Source organism: Sinohyriopsis cumingii, chromosome 13, assembly GCF_028554795.1.
Source record: "Sinohyriopsis cumingii isolate HCF-2022 chromosome 13, ASM2855479v2, whole genome shotgun sequence".
Lineage (NCBI taxonomy): Eukaryota > Metazoa > Mollusca > Bivalvia > Unionida > Unionidae > Sinohyriopsis > Sinohyriopsis cumingii.
In genome coordinates this window covers 23577952-23592530 of record NC_142973.1, presented here as the reverse complement: position 1 = coordinate 23592530, position 14579 = coordinate 23577952, and the positions used below count along the sequence as shown (strand labels likewise).

The following is a 14579-nucleotide window of genomic DNA, read 5'->3' as shown; positions in this document are numbered from 1 at the left end:
TTAATGCCAAGATCAAACCTCAAGCAGATGACACAAGTATAAAGAGGTGACATTTTGTGAAAATGGGAGCATAACCTGACTTTGGTTTCTGCAGCATATCTTTATGAAGCTTTTTTTTTTATTTCAGGCAAATTTATTATGGGGCTATATTTCAATGAGAAACTGAATAATATAAATTTTCATCATTCCACTACCTCATGCACAATATTTATGCCCTGTAATAGCCAATCTTTCTGACTTTGGTTTCTGCAGAATTACTTTTAAACCATAGATTGTTGGATATTTATCGTGTGGATGGGTATTCTATTTTACATTGAGTGAGTTGCATTTCAAACATTCCATTTGACCTGAACTGCAGGAAGAAACTATATAATAATGTACCAGGTACATTTCCACAGCAAACAGAAACATTTTCATAAGCTGTTTGCTTCATATTGCACACACTGTCATAATAGTGTTAAGAAAGATCAATTCAAGTAGGTGCATGACATGTCAGTGTATGTTAAATTTCTCTTCAAGGTACAAGTTTGCCAACAGGTATTGTGAAAGACAGAAGTCCACGACCGATGAATGGAGATGTTGGACCCAGTATATATGACAATGAAGATGATAGATACCGTGAGGTAAGAAGCAAACCTGTTGAGTGTCTTACTTAAATAAACACAGACACACAGATTTTCACACCTCTGTAATATGTATGTATTGGTGCTTAACAACACCTCAGCATAACAATGGCTATATGACCCCAATTTAACATAAAGTTTTTAGAATTTTTAAAAACTCTTGGTTTTAAAATGTGTAACAGAAATGTAGTGAAACTTATAATTTAAGGAAACTTCAGCAAGCAATTTATTTCCCTAAAATACAAAGTGAAAATACAAAAGACACGTCATTGTGAATTAAATCCCAAATAATCCTCAGTGTCATATCGCAAGTCCAAAAGTATAGAATGTTCCAAATGAATTCCATTAGTCTTGAATGTCCTAATGTACCACTGTGATATAATCCAGATTCTGTCTTTTAATGACTTCTCAATAATCCCAAACTAGTGTTTTAGTCCAGAGAGTCAGCGACAAAGAGTCAGTGAGCACTTTGTAATTCCTTTGAATAATTTACATAATTCTGCTCAAAAATTACATCTGAACACAACTAAAAATGATTACAAAAACTGACCTTAAAATATATTTCACTTGACCTGTGACACATTTTCTGGAAAACTAATGGAACTCTTTTCAGCAAGGTTAGGCCTTGAATTTAAATTTTGGTAAACATCTTGTTATCACTTATAATTATGACAAAAGTCAGTAGGCAGACCTGCACAAACCTCAATGACAAACATGACAAAAGTCAGTAGGCAGACCTGCACAAACCTCAATGACAAACATGACAAAAGTCAGTAGGCAGACCTCCACAAACCTCAATGACAAACATGACAAAAGTCAGTTGCACAGTACAAATTAAATAAACAACAGAATGTTACAATAAAGAATTGTCAAAAAAGACACACCAAGATAGACTCTTCCAAAGAGACATCAACATGAAGTAATTAATACACCCATATGTAGTGTTTTAATTCATAGCAGTAATTGAATCCATATCCTGCATGTATATAACTAGTCCAAGTTTCCTCACCTTTCCCCACTCAATTTTAAGAATCTGGACAGTTTTGTTTGAATGCGAGGATCTCTCAGCCTATCAGAAGAGTCCACATATCTAAGAAAGGGTTGGAAAGGTCAGAAAAACTGGAACAAATGTATAACTAGATAGCTACCAAACTATCTTTCTCTCTTCACTAACTTTACCTACATACAGTGAAACTTTATGTGGGGAAATAGAGCTGGGTCTTGCCAGCCATTTTGTACGATGATAATTGCCTTCAGTATGACATCATGATAGTATCTCAGATATAAAAAAGTGTAAAAGAAATGCCAGGGTATTCATGACAACTTTTTCCTTCTGGATCTTTTGCATGCAAAACTGCTCAAAATAGAAGTCACTTGTATCATTGCAGAAATCTGTTATAGCATATGTTGAATTACTGGAGAGAAAAAAAACAATTTTTTATATATGTGCTGTGACACTAAAATAATTTAAAAAATTTTATGCACTTTTAGGGGATTTAAATTAATGAAAAACCTTTGAGTAAGTATATAAACACAAACAATTCTCAGATGGAATAAACTATTTACCAAAATGAATCAAAACACACATACAATAAGATTTGAAAACATCTATCCAACCTCTAGATGATTAATTACTGCAATACTAAAATTATTTACAAAGCGGACTTTTGAAAAATAGAGTGTAACATTCACTTGGGTAGATGTAGAAGGTATGAGGAGATGGACAGTTTTCAGTCATGATTAAATGGTGTACTTCATTCAAAGGGATAGAAAGAAAAAGAAATGTTCAGTTTTGGGGCAGATTTTATTTGGTTTATGAATCTTGTATTCCTGTCATGTATCAATAGTCTGAGTCTGTACTGTGATACACTATTGCCAGAAAAAATATGATTTATTAGTGGATCAGTGATATAAGCAATAATGTTCAATCTGTTAGATCAAATACATTACCTGAAGAAATTAAAGTTTGGAAATAACTGCCCTACCTCTCCAATCCAGGCCTTGCCATTTGGTTTGTCACTGCTGTTTGCCAGCCATATAGTGGATATATAGCAGCAGGCAGTGAAAGAACTGCCCTTCCAGCTATCCTTACCCTCTCCTCCAGTTTATTGTCCTACATCAATCTCTCCATTTGCAGAGAAATGATGGTAGGCAGTGGGATCATTTGCCCAATCCTGCTTAACTTCAAATGATGCAACCACAGCCCAGTTTCAGATGTCAACAGATTCCTGTCACAGAGGCAGTTTAATAAAGGGGAAATGAAACTAAGTTTCTCCTTCCCTGTCAACAATTGACAGTGACTTATCATCTAACACCCTGAAGAAAATGTTTCTGTAGATGCCAGACTTTTTTTTTTTTGACAATCATGGATCTAACTTTTTCTGTTAAATGACTGGGTGATGCAGTCTGTTTCAAAGGGGCATGAGATTTTGTTTTTCCTTGCTCCACTCCCCTACCCACCTCCCCTCTCATGTTCCCCTCTCTATTATACAGATCACAGTCAATCCTGGATAGGTGAATTTTACTCAAGATCAGTGTTCAACTTTCCATGTAGGCAGTAAAGAGAGCTTGCAAACACCCTAGAGTTTTATTGAAGTTTTTTACTTCTGCCAAAAGCAATCAACAATCTGAGACAGATGATAGGTTTCAGTTGGCTCAACAAATACATTAACTATGACAGAATTAAATAATGGAAAAGTCATGGTTGTTATGGCTCACAATGAAATGGAACAAGCGTGCATACTTCTATATCCCTGTCCACCCAAAACAATAATTGACTAATTTCATCATCTGCTGTTTTGCCTTGATATCACCCCATGGGTATTTATTAAAACAATCACCATAATTGACTAATTTCATCATCTGCTGTTTTGCCTCGATATCACCCCATGGGCATTTATTAAAACAATCAACATGTTCAGGTTGTCCTGATTTAAGGACTTACACAGCCTTGTCTTTCATATCAGCCTCCTGGGCTTCTGGTGAATTTAGAGAAGTTAGATTGTATCCCTTCTCGAAACTTAATTCATCTGGGTATGGACATTTTTACCCATCACAACCTCATTCGCCTCCCTTATATACATACTGTATGGATTATTGAGCCATGAGAGTCAATCTCCAACACAAAGTGGATTTTCATGAGAGCATTTCAGTATCTCGTCTTGGCTACCTTTTCATGCATCCTCTGCAGATGGCACTAGTGGTTTAGTAATGCCCCTTTTCCTGTCATCTACATCATAATGTTAATATCTAAACAGAAGTAAAACAGTTCTTGCATCAGTGACAAGTTAATCAAGGGTATATGCCAGAAATATCTCTGTAGAAGACCCTGCCAAAAATTATGGTTTGTACAGAAACCAGTTTTGGATACCTTTTTCTGAAAAGATAAATTTTACAATAAAGTGATAACTGTAATATCTGACATTTTGCTGGTGGTCATATATCCCCTCAATGGGGGGAGGGCAAATCACTTGCCCAACCACTGCATCCTTGTCTAGCACATCCAATGCAGGTTTTCCCAGCATCAGACACATCGCAGGCTTACTGCTCTTATCGATTCATTCTCAAGAATGGTTTAGACTATTCATACTGAGTGGTCCGTTTATCCATAATCTTTCATCAGATTTTCACACTTTCAGATGTCCAATGATAGATTTCTTTGCAGCATTTTGGAACCACAAACTGCCCACTTTCATCATTCCAGTCACAGAACAAAAGGCTTGAGCCATGGATGCACTGACCTTCAATTGGGATGAGTTTGAGAACTATGCCTTCCCTCCAGCAGCTCTGATCCTGAGAGTAATTCATAATATCATGGGCCAATCCTGCAAAGGGGTTTTGATCGTTCCCACTTCCAGACAGAACAAGTCCTTGGTGAACGATCTACTTGACCTTGCAATATATAACCCCAGGAAAATCACAGCAAGGCCCAACCTGCTCAGATATTCCCAGTTGCAAGTGTTTCATCCTTACCCAAACAGGTTTCATCCTTACCCAGACAGGTTTCACAGGTTTCATCCTTACCCAGACAGGCATCTTGCTCTCATCTGACTCTTTTCAGGAGAGCCATCCATGGAAAGAAAATTGAACCATCAGTCAGGGAGAGAATCTTGTGAAGTATAAGACCCTCCAAGTTAAAGGTTTATGAGGGCAAGTGGCTTGTTTTTAGAGACTGACAGCATTATCTCTATGAATGCCTCCATTTCAGCTGGCCAATTTTTCATGTGGCTTTTTGAGGGGAAAGGTTGATTCCTATTACTATCAAGGACTACCAGGCCACAATTTCTAACACATTTATGCATAATGGTAAGGTAGTTATAGGCCATTACAAAGACCTGTCAGACTTGAAGGCCAGCTTGACCTGAACATGACCATATCTCGCTCATTATTTCCTGTGAGGAATATTTCATAGGTCTTGACATGGTTCAACTCATGTAAGTCACAGCCTTTAGTCAAAACTTCACTGCAGCTATTGGCATTCCCTTTTCTTTACCAGAATTATCACCAGTTCTGATTGGATGATTTCATGGACTTAATGATACAACCAGGTTTCGTAAGTAAGAACCAGTTACTGTCTGGGGGCAGCCAGAACATTTTTCATGCACTCTCACTCTCCATGATTGATATGTCAATAGAGGCTGTGATGGCAGATCCAGTCTCAACTCTTAAGCAGTACTTGAAAGGAATAGAGAAAAGCTCAGGGACCTGACAAGACCTCTTTCTTCCATTAAAGGCCATATAAGACCCTGAGCACCTTGGTTTAAGTGATTCATATGCTAGGCCTACTCGGAGGTCTCACAAGAACCACTAGATGACCAACAGACCAAGTTAACATCGGCACAATCTCCTCATAGTTGTGGTTTTAATGCTTTCACTCGATTTGCTTGGATTTTTGTTGGTAAAAATATTTTTAGGGAACTTGATCACCCAAAATTTGTTATCTTTTTAAAATTCTGATTTGATGCTAGGTACAAAAATGTGACAGAAAAGACATGACAGGTCAGCAGATTTCCAATGTTTGTTCAAGAGTTTTGGCCTCAAAAGAGGGAGGATTTTTATGGGCCTAACTTTTAGCATGCAAGTTGAAAAAAAACCCTGTTGAACAAACTTGCATTTTTCAAATATCAAAATATGCACATCATCCCATCATTTCAAACCTTTCACAGTTACTTGCTGCCATTCATACACTCTTTATATGTGCCACAAGCATTTGTAGCATTTCTTAGAAGATTATTGTCTGAATTATATTGATGGCAGTCCTCATAATCTTAACACTCTGGAGATGATGTAATGGATCCAGGCTTCCTCTGGAGTCAGCCTGAAATTTCCTCAGAATGGGAATTGTCCTTTCAGTGTCTGCATTGGAATGTGGCAATGTTAGTAGAACTCTGCCCTCTGTTGAGTCCACCAATAGGTTTAAATTGTTTTAGGCCTGTTGACTGCCAGCCAGAACTGCTCAAGATTGGAACTGTCTGGATCTAATGTTGTTTTAATGTAAGATTCTCCACATAAAGCACACACTTTTTACCATCACACACTTGTACGTTATATCATCACACACTTGTACGTTATACCATCACACACTTGTACATTGTACCATCACACACTTGTACGTTATACCATCACACACTTGTACGTTATACCATCACACACTTGTATGTTATACCATCACACACTTGTACATTATACCATCACACACTTGTATGTTATACCATCACACACTTGTATGTTTTACCGTCACACACTTGTACATTATACCATCACACACTTGTACGTTATACCATCACACACTTGTATGTTATACCATCACACACTTGTATATTATACCATCACACACTTGTATATTATACCATCATACACATGTACATTATACCATCGCACACTTGTACATTATACCATCACAACTTTGTAACTGTAAGCCTAGTTGGCAGACACCTTTGTTGTCGTCATTATCATCACTATCACCTCTTGTTAGGGGCCCCGAGTGGCCGAGTGGTCTAAAGCGCTCACCGTTCCGGATCACTGCCATCTCACCTCTGTCTGCGTATGTTCGAGTCCAAGGCTCGGCTAGCGTGGGTACGTGGGAAAGCCTGCCAGTAGCTTCTCGTGGGTCGGTGGTTCTTTCCTGGGTTTTCCAGGGTTCTTCCTCCACCAGTTATACTGGCCGCCATATATGGCCTATCTTGTGCTGAAAAATGGCGTTAAACCCTAAAACAACAACAACAACAACCTCTTGTTAACAACAATAATCAAATTCAGAAAACAGATGTGACTTGCTAGTATTATAGACAAAGAAAAACATCTCATTCATCTCAGGCATAGTGGATTACAATGGCAGTTAGTGACATGTACTAAAGTCTTGTTTACGTTCATGTTTACAAGGGATTCATTCAAGATCAGTGCCCTTTATATATAAGCTTTTATGATGCATTTGTTTATAATGCTGAATGCATATTTTGCCTAAAATTCATGGTCACTGGTCACATTCTGCAGGTGTTCACTTATGTCAGTGAGTTTATATATTTTATTATTATTATTATTATTATTATTATTATTATTATTTTTATTATTATTATTATTATAAAAATAAGATCATGATTTCTTATCAGCGGTAAAATACTCACTAGGTGAGTAGTTTGTGTCCATTTACATGAAGAGTTTTATGTGATTTCTGACCCCAGGAGCATTATTTTGACTATGTCACAAAGCTGATATGCTACCAGAAACAGGAGATTATGTTCAAGCTGTGAAATAGTTTCTCAGCACATGTAACTTAATCCATATTTGATGCAGGTTCAGCAAACATGGATTTCAGTTGTTGTAGGGTTTAACGCCATTTTTCAGCACACAATAGGCTATACATGGCGGGCAGTATTAATGGTGAAGGAAGAATCCAGGAAACCCCCCGGAAAGAACCACTGACCCACAAGAAGCTACTGGCAAGCTTTCTCACATACCCACATTGGCTGAATCCGAGACTCAAACCCACACAGACAGAGGTGAGATGGCAGTGATCCGTAACAGAGAGCACTTTAGACCACTCGGCCACTCGGGGCCTCTGGATTTCAGTAATGGTATGTTTGTTGTCACAGTTAATATGAGACGGGGTTTCTGACATCCCTGCCAATGTAACAGGTTTTAAAATCAGCTTTACAGGAACTTGATTGCAACCACTGCAGTTTCTGACATCCCTGCCAAGGTTTTAAAATCAGCTTTACAGGAACTTGATTGAAATTGGAAGACAATCCTGTCCAAATTAATTTTGATTATACTCAGTATTGACTAATCTATCGTGAGATTGATATTCAACAAACCAGAACAAAACTTAATGAGAAAATTAAAATAATTTTTATTGTTTTATTTTGATAGGGTTCTTTAATGACCCAACCATAATCAATTAACATGTATAATAATTTTGGAATTACTTCTGCTCACATGTAGTATAATTCACCTTGACAAATTTAAAACAGTGATGCCAGTTGACTCTGCCAACAGGATAAAAAGGTGAAATTAATAACTGCATTGTTGTGCCCTGCTTAAGTCAGTTCAGTCACATGATCACAAACTGTATTACTGTAAATATGCAACACTGGAACCAAAATGTGTACAAAACGAAAAAATGAAAACATTGACTTTTTCAGTAAAATTTTTGTATACAAGGGATATTTCATTAAGTGATGGGAGACCTCACTTATCTTGGGAGAAGAACCATCCCACGTGAGAAGTTCACACTTATGTAGCTATAGCCAGAAATGGGTAATAGGGCATTGATAATATGGATATATCAACATGAGTAAGTGAAATGGGCTTGGTCCCATTCTATAATGTCTTTGAAGAAGAATATTACACCCCCACCCCACCCTCTTGTCATATGTAAAGTCTTTACCTTCATGCTAATTGTAATTTTTATCTATGTTTTCTAGAAATTGATGAGAAAGGGAGATAAATCTTCAGTCTACTTTCAAGCAAAACGAGCTAGTCAGCTTGTCAGCTCTAATGAACCTATCAGTCCAATAAGTGAGTATTTGTGCTAATTGTTACAGTTTCATAAAGTCAGTATGTTCTTTTTACATGACTGCAATTCCTTTTTCATTTTGCAAGCACTTAATTTCATAGTTTTTAAAACTTCAGAAAAGTTTTTGTCAGTTTAAATACATATATCTTGTAAAAGTGAGAAAAAATAAATCTCATAACCTTGTGTACATAATGTCTATTACTATACGATGATAAGGCAAAGAATTTTGAACATAAAGATTGACATTTTGACACTTGCACATTCCTTTGATGTATGTCTGTGAACAATTCAATCTCAATCCAAAATATTCTTGAGTATAAAATAATGAATGATTTCTGTATGCTTTATATTTTTAAAAATCCTGTTTTAATTAAGTTTTATCATTAGATTTTCAGTTGTGGAGTTAACTTTATATTCTTGTGGAAAAAGATTTTGTAAACAAACAAAGATATTTTAAACATAGCCCAGATATATAAAGTCGCCCTTAGGAATGCAGGATAAGGTGATTTCAACTGCAAAATGTACAGCACATGTGTAAATCATAGTAGACTTAGGTTTTCTTTTTTGTCAAAATGTTTGAATCAGGGCATCTCCTTGATGATGGGGGGAGGGTGGGCATCACATATATGCAGACTATAACATATTTTTTTTCAATATCAAGGCTCACTGTATGTTATGTGATGCTGATATTTTAAACAGATATTGATTAGAAAGTAAGCAATACATATTTTGAGAAACATAAGGTTAGTAAATATTGCAGAGTGCATGGTCTGGAATGACGATTGGAATATTTAGTTGGGATGATGAAACTGAATTGAGTCATAGTTCTCTTTATTTCTGTGTCATTACTTTCCTTTGCAAAATTAAAATTTCATTTACATTTTTTTTATCACAATAAATTGAAAACTCATTTAAGGAAGCTAATGACTGACTGTTTTAAATTTGCCAGGTAATGTTACCTGATTGTATACAGCCTTATGTGACATGACTGCTAGTGCATTTAACATCATTCATTGACCTATGTACTTCGCTATTTAAAGTTTATGTTAGCCGAGACAACCACTGATAAAGATTAATCATTGTTTTAAATGTATGAATGTGCTAGAACTATATTTTCTTATCTCTATTTCAGCCATGTCAAATATCAAGAAGGATCTTGGCATCAACAGTAATAATCCATTACCCAACGGCTACAATAAGGGGGGTCTTAGAGAAGAACCTATCAGCCAAGGGCTGCGGGCAGCCCAAGTCCATGGACAGGTTATGAATGATGATGGGATGATGAGAAAACCTACGAAGCTGGATGCACTGCCAGCGGTGTCACCAGTAGGGAAAAAGTCACGCAAGAAAAAGAATGCATTTGATTGATACCTTTTAGCAGTGAAGATGTGTACATGTTCTGTTAAGTTTTATTTATTACTTGTTAATTGTGAAATTAAGAAGATAGTGTGATTTGGATATATTTAAGCTCTTTTCACTGTAAAGGTAAATAATGTAAACACTTGTAATATTTATACAATCAATGAAGCATAATAAACGACTATAAGTTGAAATTAAAATTCATTCATTCAGTGAATTTTTTAGTGATGTTTATTCAGTCAAGTATTATGAAAGAATATCGTGTAAATTATAAATTTACTCATCCCAAAACTATGTAGATATTAACTGCATATCACTAGTCATGATCTATCCTCATCACACCCAGGAAGCATTTTCGTGTAAGATTCTGAAATATATGATTTTATTTTTTTTATAATGAAAGTTGTGCACGTATTTTAGTGTGAAGTTGTTGCAGGTTGCATCAGTTTCAAAAGAAAATTAGATTCATCTTTTGCAACAATTACAAATATATACACGATGTGATACTGAAACTGTGTGTCAAGAGGAGAATTTACGAACATTAACAGGCCAATAGAAGCCATAAGAACATTTTGTTAAGCACCACTTTTAGGGAAAATTCTAATTTCTTTTTTAATGTTAACAAATAACAGTGTTATCATACTAGTTAAATGTGTTTGAGCCAAAAAGTGCTTGAATAGAGATGTTTATTTTAAATTGTGTTGTTTTGTCCGACTTATCCCTGCCCATCAACAATGGCAAGGGGTATAGAAATGTGTTCTGTCCTTTAATCACACTTTTGATCTTTAGCATCACTTCAAAACTATTAAAGATAAATTTATGAAATTTTGTATCATGTACTAGGTTGTAGTCTGCATCTTCACTTGGTGTTCACCATTCTTAATTTTAAAGACATTTAATGTTTTTGCCCATTTGTCCCTCTATCTGTCTGTCCATTATCCACAATTTCATTTTTGTCAAAAAAGCTAGAACCCCATTTAAAATCTCCATATCAAATTAGGTATGCATATTGAACTAGTGTTGAGATAGATATTCCACTTGCTACCGACATTTCTTCAGCATTTGTTAGTTTTTTCAGCCCATCCATCCATCAGTCATTCATGCTTTCATTTCTGGAGCAAACCTCAAAAACCATTGAATAAATTACTATGACATTTGAACCAAATTAAACAAGTGCAACCCATGATTCCATTCAGTTTTTGTGTATGCTTTGAAAATAAGAATTTTTTATGCATAAAATCTTCAACCAATCCAGTTTTGTCTTCTGGCAGACATTTTGGCTGGATGTTTGATATAGGTGATTTTCTCTTGTTTTTATTTTGTGATAACATCCAATTTTAAGGAGTGATTTCTTTCTTAAAATATATAGTTTGAGAATGAAAACCACCAATCCATCACTCTTCAGAGAAAATTAAATGAGACAATGCTGTTTTCTTAAGGTACCAGTCAGCAGTTATTGTCCACATTGTAAAGGAAACCAAACAATTCAGTTATATTTGTTGAAATTTTGGTATACTGAATATAGGTTGTTCCACATAAAGTTACATGTTGTGATTTCTTCATTATGCAAATTTAATGAAACCCAAAGACGGAATGCAAGATTGTACTTTAATTCTTTTGCAAGTTGATTGAGGTTTTGGTGAAGGATCTTTATTTGTACAATAATTGTTAAGCTCATTCTATATTATTATAATTTTTTATTGAGATAGATTAGTATTGATATTACCCTCATTATGTTTTTATCTACTGTGCCCAATAAAGGTGGTATTTATAATGTATTTCGTATTCATCAACAAACCTGTAATGAAGCACACAAAATGTTTTTCATAGTTATAATGAAAGCTACTTTTGAACAGATGACAAGGGGTTTTGACTTCTCAGTGCATTGCAATGGTTAACACGTTTTCTTAATTAGAAATAACAAACTGGATTTACCTTTTATTTCATATAGGGTTGTATGTGTATATTTTTAACTGCATCATTTTTTTAAAAATTAACTCCATAAAGTCAGGTTTATTTTTATGTATACAGGTCATGGATATTTGTCTGCCTCTGATTAACCTGGAAAGTTATATTGGTTGAGATAAAAAATTTTAACTTTTCTTCTGTCGAATTTACTTATTTATTGAGTTATTCTTTTGTTAATGTTGTTTTTAAAATATTATTTTATTAAAACAACTTTTGTGATTCTGCACAGTAATAGAATAAAATGTCATTGCACATTCCGTCCATGGGGTGGGTGGGTATATTAAGGTATTTTTATAATGGGTCCGTCCATATTAAAGCTATTTTTGCAACGAGGTATATCATTCCATGTTTGATATTCCGTCCACAAATGAATATACATTTGCGCCACTGATCTGTGTTGTTAGCTTACCAGTACAAAGTACACTTATGTTCGTGTCAGTCAGTCAGTATATGTTCATAATTTTATGTTGTAACTTGCTTATTTTTGTGCCTCTTCACCAAACAGTTCTGCACATTACTAATACATGTATCACAGTTCCTTATGGATAATTTTTTGAGTGTCAGAATTTTTACAAAATGATTTCGGTATATTCATGAAAAGATAAAATGGTACCACTGCATGGATTAGAATACTCAAATGATAGTGTTTAATTACATTCAGGAGCAAATAATAGATACAGGCTCCGTGACACAGGTTATTATTCATATGCCAAAATTGAATAGTTCCAGTGTGTGTATTACAAAATATATCAATTTGTGTATCACTCATTTTGAAACATTGCTATATGTACAGCATAAAATGATGCCAGCATTAGTGAAGAACAATTTGCAAAGGGGTAGGGAGTGCTATAGTATAGTCTTATTTTTATTTTCTTGTTCTCCCACATTTAAGGTTTGAAGACTCTTACAATTTTTTTGTCTTGGATTTGCTGTAGGAATATTTGCACAAACATGCTAAACAGATTGTTTATTGATAACAGAATTTAGCACAAGACTTACACTCAAAGTATTTGATATAGAAAGTTGTTGCAATAGTGCATAGATTTGCACACTGTTGTTCATTCAGAGTATTTGTAAATGTAAAGTCTTTCATGTTTCGTGTAGAGTATCTTTGTGACTAATGCTTCCCCCAGGCCATGTTACAATGGCACAATGGCATGTCATTTTCCACCTCACTTGGCCATTTTTTATTTACATAATGCCAGGTGCTTCTCTATTAACTTGTACCATTTTTGGTTGTAAAATGCCTCTTTCCATTTCATTTTAAGGTAAACAATGACTTGTTTGCCCAGTTTTTAATTTCAGCATATTTTTTAGAATCATTAGTGGCAAGATACTTGTGACCATGCCAGGTTTAAGGTATTCGTTGCATAACAGATAAGGAGGTTAACACCATGCAATGATGCATAAAGGAGGTCTTTGTTGATGGAAATGACTACTTGCTATCCAGTAGTGTATTACTCATTAGATAGCATTTTAAAATTTAAATTAACAGATAAAATTAAAGGGATTGTCTTTTTTTATGTAAATGGTATTTGCAGCCAGTGGGCAGGTATGGTCAATTTAGATTATTCTAAAGACATGCTGAGTATTTTCCAGTCATCAGAGAAGCTAAATTGTGAAATCTGAAAGGCATTGAATTTGAATTAATCAGAACATTTTTTTAGCAAAAAATTTCTGACAGGTTTTGACATTCATGTAGATTTGTGCTTCAAATCAAAGGTGAAAATCTAATGGACACCTCTGTTGCCATTTTAGCAGTACTGATCCATTCTCAAAAGATTAAAATCCAAAAATACACCAAATGATACAGACTGGTTATAATAATCTTTTTGAAAGGTGCAACTGATGAACTAGTAAACTGTCATTCAGGAAATTAAATCATAGTTCATCCAAAGAATTTAGATGTTGCATGAAAGAAGAAGAAATATAAGACTGAATTAGATTTGGACTTTTATAAATGTCATCTATATACACAGTAATGAATGATTATTACTGTAATATTATTATTAGTAAGATTTTTAATTTGTGCATGTAACTAACCATGCATTAGACCTTTCACAGCAATATGGACTTTTGGGTGGACTACAAGTAAAACAGGTTATAACTTTTTAAGTCTGCTTCTCCTCTTGAAGATTATCTAATTTTGCAATAATGATAAAATAATAATAACAATAATAATAATAATATTAATAACAGTTTGAGATTTAAAAGAATCATCCCTTGGATCATGATTTAGTATAGTGACACCTTTTACAATTCTGGGGGAAACATTGTACTGAAAAGATTGTTTTGAGAAAGTAACATTGTTATGTAATTGTTATGTCATGCAAGCAAAATAAAGTGTGATAAAACATCAGAACAATTTATTGGTTTGTTGGTATTAAAGGCAGTGATATGAAAGATTTTTCTCAGAAGGAAAACCTGATTTTCCTTGTATAACAAGTCAGATTTATCTCTGAACTAATATGCACAGGCATTAGCAAGATATCAGCCCAGTTCAACAAGAATACCACAAGTGGTATTCTAAATTTTCTTGTAATAAACAGTATTGTTATACTTCTTTTATGTAAAACACTCCTTTATTGGTTGGATAAAGTATTGAAGCATGTTTT

The 14579-nt window shown here is 34.7% G+C and overlaps 1 protein-coding gene across 3 annotated transcripts in view; it reads left to right on the top strand.

Annotated features, from left to right (window-relative positions):
• LOC149785054 (osmotic avoidance abnormal protein 3-like) overlaps positions 1 to 14329 on the top strand; it is a 97028-nt gene extending 82699 nt beyond the window's left edge. For all 3 annotated transcript variants that reach the window (XM_089978772.1, XM_089978771.1, XM_089978770.1), the window contains 3 exons: positions 520 to 623; positions 8546 to 8639; positions 9770 to 14329. In XM_089978772.1, the coding sequence (XP_089834898.1) occupies positions 520 to 623; positions 8546 to 8639; positions 9770 to 10005 (434 nt within the window). In that variant the 3' untranslated portion in view covers positions 10006 to 14329. The remainder of the gene's footprint in view (positions 1 to 519; positions 624 to 8545; positions 8640 to 9769) is intronic.
• The last annotated feature ends 250 nt before the right edge of the window (positions 14330 to 14579 follow it).